The 19773-nt window shown below is 38.2% G+C and overlaps 1 protein-coding gene across 3 annotated transcripts in view; it reads left to right on the top strand.

Annotated features, from left to right (window-relative positions):
• GRIA4 (glutamate ionotropic receptor AMPA type subunit 4) overlaps positions 1–19773 on the top strand; it is a gene marked incomplete at its 3' end in the record, with an annotated part of 229397 nt that overhangs the window by 162533 nt on the left and 47091 nt on the right. For 2 of the 3 annotated variants that reach the window (XM_080612922.1, XM_080612923.1), the window contains exons 9-10: positions 7208–7318; positions 14529–14735. In XM_080612922.1, the coding sequence (XP_080469048.1) occupies positions 7208–7318; positions 14529–14735 (318 nt within the window). Of the gene's footprint in view, positions 1–7207; positions 7319–8611; positions 8645–14528; positions 14736–19773 lie in introns of those variants that run through there. The other variant, XM_080612924.1, reaches the window with a different exon arrangement.

Genomic DNA, 19773 nt, shown 5'->3' with positions numbered 1-19773 from the left:
AGCAGTATTACACATTGGGATGAAAAATTGCCAGTATATCACAGAATAGAGTGGTAGACCAAAGCAAAGCATGTGCCTGTTGATGCTTTTGCCTTTTGAAAGTATGACAGATGGCTGAAGAATAAATTGGGAAAGGTGAATCTGTCTTGCTTCTCTCCTGGGAAGCCAGTGTCTCCTGCCAGGCAATGTGTTTGACCTTGCTGCCACTCCTGCTCCTTTCTTGGCTCCATGTTCCACTATCAGCAGCCAGGAGGGTGTACGGGTGGCTGGGGTGCATCAAAGGCAAGGGTGAAATATGACCTTTCCATCCTCTATTCCCAGTTGTACAGGAGGAAAAGCAAGGTGGAAAAGATGTGACTAATTAGGTCACAACACCATTAACTCATCAGGGAATTTGCTGAGCAGCAAACTGACAGAAATGGCCTGATGTTTCTGTTACAGTATTTGTCATCTGGTATGGCAGAGGTGTCTGACTGGCACCACTGCAGAGGTGCCCCCACCCTCTCTTCTTGCCTGCAATTTAAGGGGAATGTGGCTGCAAATAGAGGAGCTATGTCTGTGCTGTGCTAGTCCTAAGGTGCTTTTCTTACCTCTTCAGGCATGCCTTTCTGCCACTCTTAAGCCATTACCTGTCTGATATAACAAGCTGTAACAGCTTTGATAGATCTGGCTGCTCACAAGAATTTACTTCTCATGTATTACATAGTATTTTATATGTGATCATTGGACCAATTTTGTGCTCTAGCCTGACAAATCCTATAAAATATGTGAGAAATGGCTATACTTAATTGAACTAAGAGGACTTTGCTTTTAATGTTTTCTTCTCATGTCCTATATAACATGATTTATGAGTCATCCAGCAATATCTTCTCAGGACTAATCTTTCCAGTCAGAGTAAAGCATGCCTCTAATCTTCAGAAAAGTCATTTTTGTTGCACACAGATCTAAAGATGCAAAGAGAGCATTACGAACTGGCACGGCTCGTCAGAGGCAGGCTTCTATGCAGTTTCATAAAGAGAAACAACAGCCAATGCTCATATTAGGGTCATTTATGCAGCACTTGGTTCTTATCTGCAGAACAATAACAAAACCTGCTGATGGGGGGAAAGGGTGTGAGAAGGATCACAGAGATGTAGTGGGATGTCTCTTGTGACTGGAGTGTTGCTTCAAGGGATGCAGGCTCATTAGGAAGGACAGGCAGGAAAGATGAGAGAAGGAGAGTCTCCTTCTCTGGAGACATTCAAAACCCGCCTGGACACATTCCTGTGTAACCTTATCTAGGTGTTCCTGCTCCAGCAGGGGGATTGGACTAGATGATCTTTTCAGGTCCCTTCCAATCTCTAGCATACTGTGATACTGTGAAGGAGTTGCATTTACGTAAGAGAGCAGCTGGAATGCATGGATCTCCTCCTGGGGATGGATGAGGAGCCAGCTGAGAGTTTATGGGTAGGAATTAAAGAGACAACAGGTCAAGGTGGCATTTTAAAGGGTGTCCACTCTAGGACACCTGAAGAACAAGTGGATGTGGCCTTCTATGGACAGGTAGGAGCAGCATCATATTCATAGGTCCTAATCATCGTAAGGGACTTCAACCACCTTAATATGTGCTGGTGAGACAACACAGCAGGATGTAAGCAGTCCAGGAGGTTCCTGGAGTCCATTGACAAGAATTATTCCTCCAAGATATAGAACAGCCAACAAGGAAAGGTGCTCTGCCAGACCTGCTTACCGAGAAGGAGGGACTTGCTGGGGACATGAAGGTCAAAGGTCTGCCTGGAAGATAAAGGGTAAGGCCCTAGAGGTAAAAGAGGCTTAAGATACCTGCTTAATTTTCAAGGGTTGCCTTCTCCAAGCTCAAGAGAACTCCATCCCAAAAAATGAGAACTCAGGGAAAAATCTAGGACACTAGGATGGATGAACAAACAGCTGCTAGCCAAACTCAGACACAAAAAGTATGCTTACAGAGATTGGAAGCAAGGATAAGTAACCTTGGAGGAACACAGAAACGTTGTCTGATCATCCAAGGACAAAGTTAGGAAAGCTACAGCCCAAATGGAATTGAATCTGGCTGAGAAAGTGAGGGCTGTTCAGCCTGGAGAAGAGAAGGCTGCGTGGAGACCTCATAGCAGCCTTCCAGTATCTGAAGGGGGTCTACAAGGATGATGGTGATGGACTCTTCATCAGGGACTGTAGTGACAGGACAAGGGGTAATGGGTTAAAACTTAACCAGGGGAAGTTTAGATTGGATATAAGGAAGAAATTCTTTACTGAGAGGGTGGTGAGACACTGGAATGGGTTGCCCAGGGAGGTTGTGAGTGCTCCACCCTTGGCGGTGTCCAAGGCCAGGTTGGACAGAGCCTTGGGTGACATGGTTTAGTGTGAGGTGTCCCTGCCCATGGCAGGGGGATTGGAACTGAATGATCTTAAGGTCTTTTCCAACCCTAACTATTATATGATTCTATGATTCTAAGAATAGCTTACACAGGTGTGATAAGAAGAGCTGTACACATGTGACAAAAGGACAACTAGAGAAAATGTGGGCCCTTTGCTTGATGAGACAGAGGACCTCCATACAGAGAACATGAAAAAGGCTGAGGTACTGAATGCCTTCTTTGCCTCAGTCTTCACTAGCCTTTGGGAATCCAAGGTCCTAGAGACAAGAGAGAAAAGCTGAAGCAAGGAAGATGTACACTTGATGGAAGATGATCAGGTCAGGGAATACTTCCCCAAACTGGACATACATAGGTCCATAGGACCTTATGGGGTGCACCCGCAAGTACTGATGGAGGTGGCAGATGTCATTGTGAGTTTGCTCTCAATAATCTTTGGTTGATAATGGCAGATGGGAGAAGTGCCCAAAGACTGAAGAAAAGTATTCCTTTCTTCTAGGAGGAGAACACAGGGAACTGCATGTAGATTCCTGGGAATGTGATGGAGCAGCTATTCTCGGAAACTTTTTCCAGGCACATTAAGAACAAGAAAATAATCATGAGTAGTCAGCATTACCAACTTCTCCAACAGGAAGTTATATTTGATCAACTTGATAAATTTCTACAATGAAGTGACTGGTCTCATAGATGAGGAGAGAGCAGTGGATATGGTCTACCTGGACTACACTAAGGTCTTTGACAGTATGTTGTGTAGGAGACTCCTAGAGAAGCTATTTGTGTATGTGCTGGATAAGAAGACTAAGAGGTAGTTTGAAACCTGGCTGAAGGGCCAGGCTCAAAGGGTGGTGATCAGTGGTCTGAAATCTAATTGGAGGCCAGTAACAGTAACCCAGGGGTCAAAACTGAATCCAGTCCCATTTAACATCTTCATTAATGATCTGGATCTGGATCAGGATGTACCACCAGCAAATTTGCTGATGACACCGAACTGGGAGGAGTGGCTGATATGGCAGGGGGTTGTGCTGCCATCCAGAGAGACCTTGACAGGCTGGAGAAAAGGGCTGGCAGGAACCTCATGAATTTCATCAAGGAGAAGTACAAAGTCCTGCACTTGGGAAGGAACAATCCCAGGAACCAGTGTATGCTGACAGCCGCCCAGCTGGAATGCATCTTTGCAGAAAGACACTGGGGGTCCTAGTGGACACCGAGTAGAACATAAACCAGTAGTGTGCCCTTGCAGCAAAGAAGGCAGATGGTATCTTGGGCCTCATTAGACAAAGTATTGGCAGCAAGTTGAGGGAGGTGATCCTTTCCCTCTGCTCATCATTGGTGAGGCCACATCTAGAGTGCTGTGTCCAGTTCTGAGATCCTCAGTACAAGAGATAAGTGGATGTGCTGGAGAGAGTTCAGCAAAGGAACACAAATATGATGAAGGGACTGGAGTGCCTCTTCTAGAAGAGCTGGGACTGTTCAGCCTAGAAAAGACTCGGGGGGATCATACTGATGTGTACAAATACCTGAAGGGAGAATGCAAAGACGATTGAGCCAAGCTCTTTTCATTTGTGCCCAGGGACAGGAGCAGAGGCAGTGGGCACAAACTGAAACACAGAAGGTGCCTTCTGAACATCAGGAAACACTTCTTAATTTGAATGTATCCAAGTGCTAACACAGCTTGCCCAGGCAGGTTGTGGAGTCTCCATCCTTGGAGATATTCAGAAGCAATCCAGACACAGTGTTGAGCAACTAGCTCTACGTTGTGCAGCAGGGTGGTCCCTTCCTTCCTCAATCATTCTGTGATTCTCTCATTCACCGTTCATCATGTCACCAAGAAAAAAAAAAGAGTAAACAAAGTATATGCATATATGTATATGTATATGTATATGTATGTACATATATGCATGTATATGCACAAGACAGTCTAGGGTTTGGATTCTACATTCCAACTTGGGCAACTAACATGAAATTAATTATCCAAAATTTTGAGTGTTCTGTTATTGTTATTAATGTTTCATTCAATAATGTTATTGTATTAATGTTCCTTATTGCCCTTAGTGACTTGTGTGCTTCAGCAGGAGCACCTCAGCGGTTGCTACAAGGCACATGCCATCAGAAATACCAGTATTCATCCAGATGACAAACTTGCCACAGACTTACTTTGATGCTGATTTTTTTTTTTTTAAATATTGTTTCCTAAATACAAATTCAACCTCTTCATAAGTGTATGTGACGGCTATGCAGTCCAGTTGCAAAGCAAATAGAATTAGATATACTTTAACAGCTGAATTCAATCCTATCCTTTGAGGAATTATTTTCCTTAGGGATTTGATGTATTTATAGGAAAGCATATTGTTATTTAGTGCTCCCACCGTGACTGTGAATCTGTATACCTACACAAGTGTCATGATATATCTTATGTATATTTATTCAGTAATCCAGTTCTGGAGTTACTTTAGCACAGATTTGAGATGTACATGTGAAAGCTCACACCCTTGCACACAAACTAAAATTCTTTTTAAAAAGGCCTGCCATTCCTCAAAAACCTCCTCTATCTCTGTCCGCATTTTCATATGCTACTTACTTTTATAACACAATACATCATTCATTTTCTGCTTTCCTTCTGAACTTTCCAGCAGCAAGGAATTGCACAATGGAAAATAATCATTCTCTACTATAATGAGCTTCCCAAACTGACAGGTTTTGGTGTACATATTCTGCCTTTAGCTGGTCACAGTTGTTGACAAGAACTTGACATTTTCAATTATCAATTGTATCTGTGACTCTGTGGCTGTTAGGATGAAAAACAATATTTGTAAGTGCATCCTACTTGGAAGAAAACTTCCTCTCCGCTCTAACAGCAATGCTGAAGCTTCTTGTTTAGCTGCAGACACCTAAATCAAGGCTCCTGTGCTGTAACAGCAATTGCAAAGGGAAAAGGAACATTCAACTAAGTATGACAGAAGTTCTGATCAGGAAGAGTTTGTGCTTGTGTGCTTCACTAATAAGAAAAAAACAACAACCCAAAACAAAATCAAAAAAAACCTCACTTGTATTCAATCTCACTCACACATAATGAATTACTTCATGTATTTGTAATTCTCTGTGGTGAGTATTTCTGCACACTGCTCTAGGGACTGCTGAAATGACTTGCCTCTCCATATTTATTCTTTTTTTTTTTTTTTCAAAAAAGGAAATGAATGAAACAGTAAATGTAAAAATCAAGAGGAAGTTTGGCTGTTTTAGGAATATACAGGGTTCTTTATATAAGACCAGGAATTAAAAACACTCCCCTTCACTTCTAGTGTCTCATGTCACATCACTGGTGTTTCTCCATGTCTTAGAGGCAGAATCCTGTGTGATGGTGGATTTTAGTTTGATTCCACAATAACGTTAGAAACAATATTGTCTGTATAACTGATCTAGTAATTTAGCCAGTTCCCATCATACTGAGGTCTTTTCATCCAAGGCACAGACTGTCCATTTGCGCTGAAGTTACACTGGGGATTTCTGCTAAAATTCCTTTTCTTTTTCTGGTAAGATGGACAAAGCATTTCTGTCTCCCAGCTCTTGGTCTCATGAACTCCTGATTAATCAAGGATGAAGGAAAGGGGCAGTTGCTGCTGACTGGTCCCCAGGTGCTTCTGGAAAGTGAGCTGTGCCAGGTTGAATTGATAGGAACCTTTCAAAATCACTACCGTTGTCTGCATCTTTCCTGGGGAAAAAGATCAGTCTTTTAACTCATTAGGTTTTCAGCAACTTGGAGAACCCCTTTGGCTGGGATTACAGCACTGTTCTACTGACATGTTTGTGTTCCTGTTGTCTGTTTGACATGGAGCTGGGTGCTGTCAGCACTGGGTCAGAGGAGCAGCCATTCCCCAGGAACCTATCAGAGGATCCACAGACAATTATGATCTAGTTGCAGAAAAGAGAATGACAAAAAAGGGAAAAGGGAGGGTGTGATTTTTCTTTCAATGGGAATACAGGAGCTAGTGATTCAAACCTGGCCCTAGTTACTGCCAGCAATGAAAAAGGCAGCTGTGTCACCATAAGGCTGCTCTGGGGAGGGTCATGGCAGCCTAAATGCTTCCAGGGAGAGGAAAACCTAATTTTTTCCATCTCCCTTTAGGCACTTAGCAGAGATATTTTTAAAGTGAAGTTACTCTCACCATGCTTTTGAGTCAATGGGGGAAGCAAGCACTTTTCTAGGAAGAGTACTTATTCTGCGTGAGCTGAGTCGTCTGGTGGTGCCTGTCTGTCAGCGAGTGTAAAGAAAGCTTTAATAACATGGCTTCTAATGTAGGTACTAAAAGGTCAATGCCAGCAGTTAGGTGGAACTAGCCTTGTGTAAGTCCCTGGGCTGGGGTCTCCTGAGAAGCCCACGATGGAGCGGGGAATTGAGATAATCAATTGAATTGCAAAACTGTCATCCAAGTGTCTTTTGCTCCTCCATCTAAGACCTCAGATGATCTGGAGGATTAAGGAATGAAAATTTTCTCTTGTAAAGAAAAAATTATCATATCTCATTTATGTCTCAGGAAGGCGTCAAACTAGTGAAAATGGGATTTAAATTGTGCCTCTGCTTGTAATAAGTAGCTCAGATCATGCAGGAACAGCTGAGTGGCAGTGGTACCACGTCCGACTGTGCAGAAGTTGTGCAAGATACTACACCCAAAGTGTTAGATGCATACCACCTGGCTATGAGCATGACAGCATTTCCTTTGATTCTTCAGATCACTCTGTTGCTCTTATAATCATTTATGTTTGTAATTGTAGAGAATGTAAATTTTTCTGCTGTAAATTATATACATCTTGTTTTGCAGGTTGGTTACTGGAATGACATGGATAAATTAGTTTTGATCCAGCATGAACCTACACTTGGAAATGACACTTCAGCCATTGAGAATAGAACAGTAGTTGTCACTACAATTTTGGTAAGGTGTTTTTTTTTTTTTAATGCTTATACTGGTGTGTGACACAATCTGTTTTCTATTTATGGTCTAATTTAGTCTGCCAGTTCCTAGTCTAGTGGGAGGGTGAAAGCCATATATCTTAATTATCTTGACTGTCATATCTGCACAGATTTTTTTTGGTATGCATTTAATATAATGATTCACTTGAAATCGGGGCTTTACAGTTGAGTTGCAGTGATTTTTTTTCTGTATTCAGTCTTTTCCATTTTTTACTAAAGTAAGTCTCAGAAATACAAGTGAATTCTTTCAACCTCTAATTGATAAATCTTGACTCACAAACTGGGAAAAAGGAAAAATGCAAAACCTCTAAATGACAGAATTGAACAGAGCGTATAAAATGAACTGTTTATATAATGCCGGTGTCCCTTTTCATTGATACCTTATAAATTCAAAATTAACATTAGGAAGAGCAAATCTTCTAAGTAGTATAGTTCCGTCATCTAATCACAACTGGATTATGTGTTTTTTAATTATGAGTGAAAAAATTAATTTAGTAGATGCATTTGAACATATTTATTAATATGTTTATTCAGCATTTCAATAGAATTTCCATTTTAACAAAATCGAAATAGACTTGGGGGTTGATTTTCCAGTGTTACTGGTGGTTTTGAAGACTGGTTGCAGAGGAGAATGCAGTTGCTTCATTCATTTACATTTTTAATAGATAGTTTTTAAAACTACTGTTTCATACAAATCTGTATTTTAAACAAAATATTTAACAATTTTGCCTCTGAAGTCTGACATGCCCTTTTAAGCTGATGTTTGTCAAAGTCAACTGACAAAGGGTGACCTTTACCTGACTGCTTTTAAGATTTTACATCTCAGTTCACTGCCCTTTTCACCTGCTTCATTTAGACAAGACATTTTAACCCTTTAGAATAAACTGTGTCTCAAATGGGAAGGAAAATTCTGTATGTGTTGTTAAGCAGTAATTTTTCTGAGTTAATACGAAGTTGAAAATGATTCAAAGGAAATGTCAAGACATTTTCATACTCAAAAATGCAGGTAGTTACCAGATTTCTGGCAGGTGTATCAGCATTTATACATTAAGTATATTATCATTCCAGGACGCAAATCAACCAAACTACTATGCAGGAATTCAGAATGTAACTCCTAACCAAATTGTATAACTTTTTATTTTATTTCATTTTTTTGCATGGGACATTTAAAATATATGTATCATTTTCCTAAGAAAAAAAAAAAAAGACTTGGTGATGGAAAAAATATACTTCAGTACAGTCCTCCTCTTTTCAGCCTCTGATGAAGAATCCTATTTTAAGAAATTGATCAAGGAAGAAAAGAGTCCCAAGATGCTGCGAACATTCCTAACTAAGGCTCAAGTATTAACCACCAGTCTAGTAGCATTGAGTTAATTTTTCCATATGGATTACTGTTCCTCTGACTGGATGACCAGGCACTGAACCACCAAGAAAAGTTCTGTGGCTAATCTGAAATGTCTAGAACAGATGATGTTATGCTTCAACTTTGCCAAGCTGAGAAGAGAATGATGTGAATAACAAGCTTTCAGTCGAAATTTTCCTCTCATACCAATCCTGATATCTTTGACTGAAGCTACCATACATGAATACTGCAATTTCCATAAATAGCTCCAAGCTTAGGAGAAGCAAGTAAAAAATAATAATGAAAAGTAATATAAAAGGTTCCTGTTTGCCAGAAAGGAAAAAAAGGAAAACAAGAAAGCTTTTAAAATGTGTTATCTTGCCTGTCCTGTTTGCATTGAAGCATTTTGATGTGCATAATAAATGTTATCTTCAAACGAACTTTTCCAGTCCTTGCATAGAAAGGACTGGTGGGTTCATTTTAAAAACCAAAAAGCTGAATTAATATTCCAAAGCATGCCCTATCTTTATGCAGCATGTCATTTTGGGATACATGCAGTTATTTGAAAGCAGCACTGCTTCTATGACCACAAGTGTCCCCTTATCAATGTTTCAAAATCACAGTGCAAGAGAAATATATCAGAATTTGGTTTGAATAAGAATATATGGTGAATTCTGCCTTCTCATGCTTGTCACCCATTAACTCCCCTGGGAGCTGCACACATGATGCTGATGGCAGATGAGAACCATGATTCTTAATATTGGCCTGCCAGGACAATGTACTAAGCATCCACAAGCATATGATGACACACACAAAAGAAAGTTATATTTAGAATAACTCAGAATCCTGTTCTTTTGCTCTTCTTTGTGTTATAGTCATGTTTCAAATGCCAGACAGCAACTTTTCCCCTCTTCATTGCCCTCTTCACACTGAAGGGAAGTTGAACCACTGTAGATGACACATGTAATTTTGGTTGCATGCTTATTTTCCAACATTAAACAGAAAAGCTTCTGCAACCAGTGCTGTCAGGCTTTTTAGTCTTTGAAGACAGGTGTCGTGGCAGCATAAGATTACAAGTTTTCAGCATGGCTCGCTTTAATTTTTGCCTGAAGCCAAATAGCTCAAGTTGATTTGCCCTCTGTTTCTTCAGTTTTTATGTGTCTGTGCTTACTGTGCTGTTATGTGGCTGTATGGCTACTGCATAGAAGATGCATTATAATGAATTAGCTGTACACTCAAAGAACTTAGTACAGTGCTGTCTATTTGGCAAAATATTATGTTCATTTGTAGCACAGTGAAAGCATGTAGAATTTACAGTTTTGATTTAGTGCATAGGCACTAAACCTATCTCTAGCTAAGAATGTGATGAAAGAGCACAAGCACCTCTAAATGCACAGTAGGCTCACTGTATGGCTGGAGAAGGGATGCTATGTGCAGCCCACCTCTAACACTGAGTGATTTACCCAGCTGGGAATAATGATTATCTCTAATTTAGTAACTTGAGAAATACTGTGACAAGTTGCTGAGATAGAATGTAAGGGAGTAGGGTGGGAAGACTACTCCAATTCCTCTGATCCATTTCATGGTACAGCCTGTCAACTCTGTACCTACTCTGAGACTGCAAAACTTAAAAATCACTAAAATCCTTTAGAACAAAAGCTTGATGTGCATGAGCTGCATCTGTGTTGTGGCTTACAACTCAGTGTTTTAATGGGATGGTCTGTCAGATTAAGTTTCAAGGGCAGAATCCAGTTCACAACTGAGTCACCTCAATGTAGATGACTTTACAAAGGATACTGATTCAGTTGCCCACTGAACGAATGCCCACTGAGTGACATTTAAGATGCTCTAGAGTATACTGCCTATCCCCCATTTTTTACACTGGCAGGAGGACATTTGCCTCTCTTGTGCCATATAAAATCACTTCATCTGGATGTCTACACTTTCAGGCATGTGGAATAAATTGTGCCCCAGATGTATAATTTTTCCTGAAAGCCCACTAAGATTTAGAAATTGATTCAATGTCCCATAGGTGGATGCCTAAGACAAAGGTTATCAGACCTATCCATAAAGGGGCAGCACAAAGGACCTGCAGAACTGCACCTGGAGGTCAAGCAGGTTACTTTAGGGCATCTCAGATGACAGATAACCTTCATTAGGTGATTGAGAACCATCCTCATTGTTTTGACAGATAAACTCTTGATGGAGTCTTACCTCAAAAATTCTGACTATAACCTTTCTCATAATAGAAGAATATTTTTTCCTTAGAAATCTTATTAATTAAATTCTTTATTAGACTGGAGAATACAGTGAAGTTTGTTTCATGACATCAAGAAAGACTTCAAACTGAATCCTGGACACTTTATTCAGAAAAAGAAACAAAACAAAACAAAACAAAACCACAAAAAACCTTCCACTGACATCTAGAAGTTTCTTTCAGAATAAAGTGTGATGATGTGTGCCACTCCTGTTCTAAAAATGAGACATTTCCTTGCACGAATATTTGTCACTTTTGCAAATTATTTTTACAGTGTTTAAAGACTTTGAAATGAACTTTAGAGTAGGAAAGCCAAACACAGATCTATTTGGTATTTGAGTTAGCTACTTTCTCCAGCTTCCCTTGTAGTATGAATCATCAGTTGTGAGCGTATTACTGTACACACGAATTTGTGGCAATGTGGTGGAATGATTTGTTTTACATCTATAAAGGTAATTGTTGCAGACATCAACTTGTATTTACAAATGCTAAGTATTGTTATATAATTGTGAATTATATAAGTAAAGCTTGCACCATTTCAAATATCTGATCCATGCTAGTCGTTGATCATTTCAGTGTGGACTTTTCCTTGATTCACTACCCTATAGAATGCTATTAAGCAGCTGAAATCTTGCAAATATTGCTGTGTTAAACCTCATTCAGTAGTAAGTCAAACCTGCATTTTACGTCAGTGCTTATAGTTCAAAAATATAGTAAATACAAAGATGGTTTATAGTTCAAAAATATAGTAAATACAAAGATGGTGGGGAGAAGTAATATTTTTATTAGACAAGAGGCTAGAACTAGAAACAGTGAAAAAACATACCTACCATTCTCAGCTATTTCATCTGATCTGATAGAAGATAGCACCTCTCCATAGATGTCTTTCATCTCTTGTATGTTTAGACTAACATGGTTACACTAAGATTAGTATTGATTTAGAAAATGCCATTGTAATTGTATTATACAGAAAAAAGTCACTTTTTTCAATGCCATGGATAAAAAAAATCATCAAGATATGGCTGAGTGCATGCCATTGATCAGATGTTCTATGATTGTATGTTCCTATGATTCTATTTCATGACTTTGCAGACTGACCTTACAAGTTCATCTGTGTAAGTCACTTGTTAGCAAATCAGTAAAGCATGTCTTGCAGTGCCCTGATGTTATTATAATAATATCTGCATACCTCATTAGTTTGAAACAGACCTAAATCCTGAAATGGACAGAATTTAGAGCTAGTGCTACTTAGTGATTTTTTTTTTTTTTTTTTTATTTTTTTTTTTTTTTTTTTTTTGTAAACAGTCATTATCAGAAAGTCACATTCAGCCCTACCCACATCCCCCATCAATTTCAATATTTTCAATACTTTGAAAATACATCTCATTATTTGGCATGTAAAGTAGGCACAACAATTAAAGAAATGTATTTATTTTGTGTAAAATAGGAGGGAAAGGACAACATAATAAACAGAAGGTAGTAGGTGCTCCCATTATTTTTAATTTTATTGTTTCACACTGGTAGATCACACTCTGTTGCTTCTTCTTTTATTGTTTCTCCTTTTAAAGCAGTCACAGCAAGAGGTAATACCTTATTACACGTGAGAATTACATTCTAAGAGATTTTACTTGCTGTATTTTGCTCTAAATCAGTAAGATGAGAAGTCCACATACTTCTCACTATGTTGTGAGCCCCAGAGCTGAATGTGGTACACCAGGTGGGGTCTCATGAGAGCAGAATAGAGGGGGAGAATCACCTCCCTGGATCTGCTGACCACGCTCCTTTTGATGCTGCATAGCATAATGCATCAATGGCCTCCAACACTGAATTACTGCTAAGGGAATGGGGCCTCAAGAGGCATGTCCATAGCAGAAAATAACATAAGGAGGTGATAGGAGGAGAGGTATTTTGGGAATACAGCTGAAACATTCCTGCAATACCTGATTCTGTCTTAAGGAAACATTAGGACTTCCCCATTCCCAAACCATGTTGAATTTAATCGAGGACTTTCTCTCACACTAAAGTGAATGTACCGCACAACTTTCTTCATTCACACTACACAGTGCACTGTTCTACCATCTGTATATGGAAGTGGGTCCTGACATACTTACTACAGGGAGTAAGGTGCCTTTTCACCTTATAAATTAAACATGCTATTCCCGCTTGCCTATAAAGTTCTTCTCTTGTGTGGATACACACCCCACTAATAGGAGCTACATTTTGGTGTCAGGAAGGAAAAGTTTACCTGACACACTGAAAATTGTTTTATTCAGTCCCCCTATCTTTCATGTAATGCCACATATCCTCCAGTGTTAAGCACCTAGTAAAGGTTACAAAACTGCTGTTGCTTACAGCTGATGTTGATGACATTTCAATGAAGCAAATACTCTCAGACTACACATTTACATTTATTTCTATTTTTGTGTTACTTGGGTATGCAGGAAATATGTGATTGGTGTCAAAAACACAGCATTCGCAAGGTCCAGCACAGAAGAAACTTACTTAAGATGCTCGTATTTTGTGCTGTAAATTCAAACAAAAGGTGATATTAGTGACAAGTGTTTTATCTGGAACTGGGTATGAATATAAATAGTGTGCAGTAATTTAAAATACCATCAGAAAGCATAGTTTTACATAATGATTGCTGAAGTCTGAATCCACACAGAGCAAAAAAAGAAAAACATGACCTTGTTTTTCCAGTGTCACCTTGATTTCCCAATCACAAAATGTTCACTATTATCATTGTATGGTTTACACAGGGAATGTAGGATCCACTTTTCGAGACTGGTTTTACTTCTTTTCAATGGCGCTCACCATCCAAAAATATTTTGGTACTTCTTTTTCATGCAGCATGTAAAGTCAGTGTCAGCTTAATGCCATTCATGTTTATGCATATTGCTTAGATTCATCCTAAAAGACCTTGCAGAATCTGCACTGTTTATTCAAAGAGGCAGTTACGTGTTTCCTCAGGAATGTATCTTTATGTTCTCACTAAAATGTATGTAGTCTTTTAGTAACTATGTGTTCTAAACCTCAAGAAAGCAGATCATTCAGGCTGTGCATCTGAAGTTATACAGACAGTAGCCACACTGTGTTAGAGAATATGCTTACTTACTGAAGTCAAAAGTGTAAATTATACCTTGCATTATCCCACACTCATTTGTACTGCATAGGTTCAACCTTTTTTCATGCTTTAAATTTAGCATATACTGGACTAAGGTCTTTCATATAAAATGCATATGCATTTTTTTATAGTTTCTGTGTTCTCTAATTAGTAAGGTTGATAAATCTTGTGAAATGTATAACCCAAATTGCAGTGTAAATATGTAAATGTAAATATTTATGGTGCATATATAAATACACTGTAAAATAAATACAGTGTAAATAGTGTAAATATTACAGTGGAAAGTATACCTTTCCAGAAAGATTTCTGTTCATACATTTTAATTTACATGTGCTAATATTGTCCATGAACTTTTGATAAAATGTCTGTTGTTCAGTGAGTAGATGAAGTTACATTTCAGAGGATGTTCGATATACTTCTCCTTTACAGTTCTACTTCTTTCATTATAGGAAGCCCCATATGTTATGTTCAAGAAAAACCATGATACGTTTGAAGGGAATGACAAGTTTGAAGGATACTGTGTAGATCTGGCATCAGAAATTGCAAAACATATTGGTATCAAGTACAAAATTGCCATTGTTCCTGATGGAAAGTATGGAGCAAGGGATCCAGAGACAAAAATCTGGAATGGGATGGTGGGAGAACTTGTTTATGGGGTAAGCATAACAATTTTTAAAGCAGGATTTAATTTATAATAATCTTAGTCATAAAGTAGGAAGCATATGTGCATTTTATTTAACCTTAGGATCACAGAAAAGAAACAAAGTTCTGTTTCAGATGTGTGTGCTTTCATTTGTTTTCAAAAGAATATCAAAAAATTTAATGCAAATTCTACTGTTTATTCAGCTAGTACCTTATAATATATCTTTAGATTGCACATTCCTTAAAAATTCATTACTATTAAAACTAATGTTAGAGACCATCTATTCCTGATATATTGTAAAATTTAGTTGGGAAGTATATCACTCGTACTCATTTTCGTGGAATAGTGAAAAAGCTAGGACTCTGGGTCTAGTTTGAGAAATGGAGAATCTACCATCATATATTAAACATATAAAAAAAACCCACTACAGGCGAGTGTGCAATTAAGTCAATTCAGAATTAAGACACACTTTTAAGATGAACACTGAATATAAAATTTAAGAGCAAACCTGGTCAGAGCAGCAACTAAGAGCTTTATGCTATACATATGTGGATAATGATTCTTCAGAATAACATAAAAGTTAACAATTCTGTTGACATGTGAAGTTTAAATATTTAATGAAAATAGTTCCAACAGACCTGAAGAAATATTTACAGTATCTGGTGTTACCAAAAGTAACAAAACTCAGAGCTGTGCTTGCTGAAGAGCACAGTTGCTAGTATTTGCACTACAAATAGATCAGAATTCTTAGAGAAACTTTTCATTTCAGTGTTGAAATAGAAATATTAAACTCCTAAAACTATTCAGATGAGAATATTTACATCCATGGACTCATAACATGCCTCAACCTCCCTATAAAAGACTACTGCATACCGGTTGGTCCATCGTCAGTTGCAGTTTTCACAATTCTAGTGGCAGGTAGGGCCATGTGTGTCAGAAGCCTAATGGCTTTCAGTCAACCCCATTTTTGTTCCCTTCTGTCAGCTAAGTACAGGTGACAAATTTTGTTGAAGTCTCTCCAACTAGTACCAGTTCAGGGAGCTCCTCAAAATTAAATAGATCGTGTGTTCGAGGAGTGTAGGAAATGATGCCCCAGAGTTTTGGTGATTTCCCCTCCACATGGGAATGGAAGGTTATACCAACCTCACAAAACTGTTCTCAGAAACTCTTGGAGGAACCAACCTCACTTGTCTTTAAAGAGCGTTAAAGCTGAATGATCACCAAGCATGTATATCCATTTTAGTGGCTTGGAAGCAGCTCAGCTATAGGGATATTAGAAGTCAAGTTTTTTTCCAGACATTTTTATTATAATGGAGGTGACCCCTTTTCTGGCTTTTAATCACAATAGCAAACACATGGATGTCAATGGCTGTGCACTGTTTTATACCAGTAGGTTTTTTTAAATCCTCTGAGAAACTTTACAAATTGTGAGAAAATTCCCTTGCCCAGATGCATAGTTTCAGTAGCCTATCATCTAGTTGAAAATTATAGAGGAAACTTGAAATTGCACTTTAGTTTTCTCTTTGTTGTTTTGGGGTTTGTTTACTGGAATATGACCCACAGCTATTAACATATCTGAAAGCAACAAAACTCACAGGCATAAGGAACCTATTGCAAATCATCTGCATGAAGAGAACATTCCAAAATACATGGTCAACACTTCATTTTTTGTAATGGAAAAGAATGAGGTGAAGGCTCTTTAAAGGATTGATTGCCAAGTTTAAAAAATCCTGCTGCAGTCTGATTGTGAATCTGGGCATGAGCTGCAGCAAAGCCCTTGAGCTGCTTTTTTCTTGGAAGAACTACCGGAAGTCTGCTATTGCCCGATATATTTGCTATCAGAAGGCTCCTTGAGGCTATGTCTATCCCAGTATCAGTGGCACCAGGGAATGTTCCTGGGCACTGAAACTTGCCTGATGAATTTGCTAAATGGCAACAATGCTTAAGGTATTTTCCACCCATAATTACTGTCCAAAACAATTTCTGAGCCCAGCTAGACACTAGGATGGGGAAGAGACCATTCCCTATAAGCAGCTTAAATGAAGCCGTGCTGGTTTAGAGCTTAAATGACTTTCATGGTAGTGACACCAGACTATCCTTTGCCAGGTGGCCTTAAGGCTAAGAGCAAATCCAAACATGTTTAGTGTACTTTTACAGGTGTAGCTTCAAAGGAAATTGCTCTTTCTGTTTATTTATAAAAGTTTGCTGCTTAAGATTTCCATAGGAAATGCATGAAGAGCATCCTCCCTGCAACTTCCTTGTGTCCTTGCCAGATAATTTACAGAGCACCAGGTTTACTGGTCTATTCCATATGAAGAAAGCAAAAAAATCAGTCAGCCAGAGACTTTCCTGCAAAGCTCTGCTATAACAGGATGTTTGTCTTCTTTGATAGAACTCAGATTTGGAGATAAACACAAGTACTCTGACTAGTTGGCTGTGCTTCAAACTTCAAGCAAGGCTTTCTGTATCCAGCCAGGATTGAGACAGAATTTGCAATTAAATTAACATGTTAACAAGATGATCTGTCACGAAAACATTTTACAGCTTCTAATTCCCAACAACATTAAAGGATTTGTGCTGGCCAGTGAGATCGGACCTTGCTTGTGCCACACAAAAGGCTCCCTGGCTCTTTACAGGGTACCCCAATGCCCCAGTGCCAGCAATGCCACTTAGCCCCATCCATGTTACTGAAAGTGGACATGTGCCAGTTTTAAATCCATGTCCTCTCAAGACCCATATGTGCTGTTGGTCATTCTGGTACCAGAAGTGTCATTCTCAAGTACACTTGAGATACTGCACAGAGCAGCTTGGTTGTTACGTAAACTCTGTGGCTGAGTTTTCCATCATGTCCCAGGGGAAATGGTTTATAAAGTGCTTTGGTGTACAGTTTTGCTATGACTGTACAGAAGGTCATAGTGGGGGGTTGTTTATTTTCTTGTTTTGTTTTTAGCACTCTACTAAAAACTACCAGAAAATGTTGGTCATTTGTTGCTGATGTATCCAAATGCCTGCAGTAGTCCCTGTGGGAATATATAGGCCCTGATATCTAGCTCACAGGAGAAATGCTGTCTGGGGATGAAATACCATTAAGCATGTACAACAGACGTTTCCAAATGCACTAAAGTCAGCTTCAATTAAATATTCATTTTTCTGACACAGGATGCTATTCTTTCACTGCTGAGCACAAAAGGTCACAACTCATTTCTGTTTACAATCTGAGAACCCATGAGCTGCTTGAAGAAGTTGAAACACTTTCTGCATAATTTTTCTCAGATAGGTTTACCACCTTAATACAACAAGCACAAATTTTATTCACAAGGTTAAAATAATATATTCCAAAACAGTAAAAGTCTCTTACCATCAGACTTAATCTTGTCCTATTGTATAGTATTGAAAGGATCCAGAATCCATCAGTTCTTGGTAGTGGTACAGCCTTGATTGAAATGCTGTTAACAGATGCAGTTGATTTAAGTGTGAAGTACCATTAGTCTTTGTCAAAACAGATTTCACTGGCAACAAAATCAGTAATTATTTTCACTATTGTTATATTGTTGAGCATTTAAATCCATAATTATATGGGGTACATTAGCTGGGCAAAGCACAAATAGTGATGATTATCATGCACAGCTATTGTCATTATTTAGCTTTCAACAGCTGAGAGTTTATGTAGGCCTTTTATGTAGGCCTTAATGTGGCACACACTAGTCTCAAATAATAAATAACATGATCAGATTGGGGAGGCTACATTATGAATCATTTGACATTAGATCACTATCGTAATAAAACGGGATAAGTTTCTGTTTCTCATCTCTAACTCCTTCAAGTGGTGTAGGCAACTAGTTCTGATGAAGTTCCAAGTTCATCTTGTACTCTTTGATCATTTAATTTTGGTAAGATAAATCTTATCGAGTGTTTTACATACAATATGCAGTGTGCTAATTAAGTCTTTAAAATTAACACAGTTCACACTGAAATGGCGCTATCACTTTTCCACCTCACATTTTCAAAACTAGCAGCCCTCAAGGATCCTTATTTTAATCCCAGTAGCAATCTGCAGACACAAAAGAAGTGTTAGGCAACACTTTTGAAGACCAGTGACCAAGTCTATCATTTACATTGGGTTAATGAAGATACCACTATATCACAAATACAGATATTAGCAGTAATAGATCACAGTTTCCCTGAGTCTTTTGGTTAATTCATTTCAAGGACTCAACATTAGGCATTCACAGTAGCTGAAACTTAGAAATATCAAAGGCATTGACTAAGGAAATCATTCTTCTAGGAAACAAAAAATTATGAGTGAGATGAAATACAAAAATACGAAGCAATGCCGGTAGTCCAGACCGTCCTACAATATTTAGGCTACAGAAATCAAATTTACTTTACAAATTTGGGGATATTTTAAAATGTGTTTTTCTTCATGTAATACCAATCTTCAAAAAATATCTATTTCAGTCAAACTTATGAAATCACAGGATTTCAAGAAGCCATGATTTTAAAAATGCTTTACGTTACAAAATATATATGTATATCTATAAAATATATAACAATTTTAATACAAATTTGCATTTTTAATACAAATTTGCATTTTGAGGCCATTGCACCGGAATGAGTCAGTTCATTTGAATTATTCAGAATTATATAGGTCCCAAAATAAGTTTCTATTTCAGCTACAAGAAATTAGTTTTAAATTAAATTCCATAAAATATGTATCTCAATGTAACTTAGTGTAAGAAACAAAAAAGTATTATTTTAAATGCATATACCTGATTCAAAGTTGAGATGACAAAAAGCCTACATTTCAGTTTCTTTCTTTATCACACAAGCTACTTATATAACACTTGAATTAAACTATTTAAGTACATCTTTAATTTTCAGCATGTTTTACTCTCATTGCAATTGATGAGACTTAAATATATCCTTGTATATTTTATGGAGTATGAATGTCCTTAAAAGCATCTTAAAAGGCAAACATGCTTAAATGTTTTGCTAAACTATGGGCTGTGTGCTGCATCTGAAAACTCTACCCCATGAGATAAATTCAGGCT

This window comes from Psittacula echo (assembly GCF_963264785.1).
Source record: "Psittacula echo genome assembly, chromosome: 3".
Taxonomy (NCBI): domain Eukaryota; kingdom Metazoa; phylum Chordata; class Aves; order Psittaciformes; family Psittacidae; genus Psittacula; species Psittacula echo.
The sequence above is the reverse complement of the archived record's forward strand: the minus strand, read 5'-3'. Positions and strand labels throughout refer to the sequence as shown.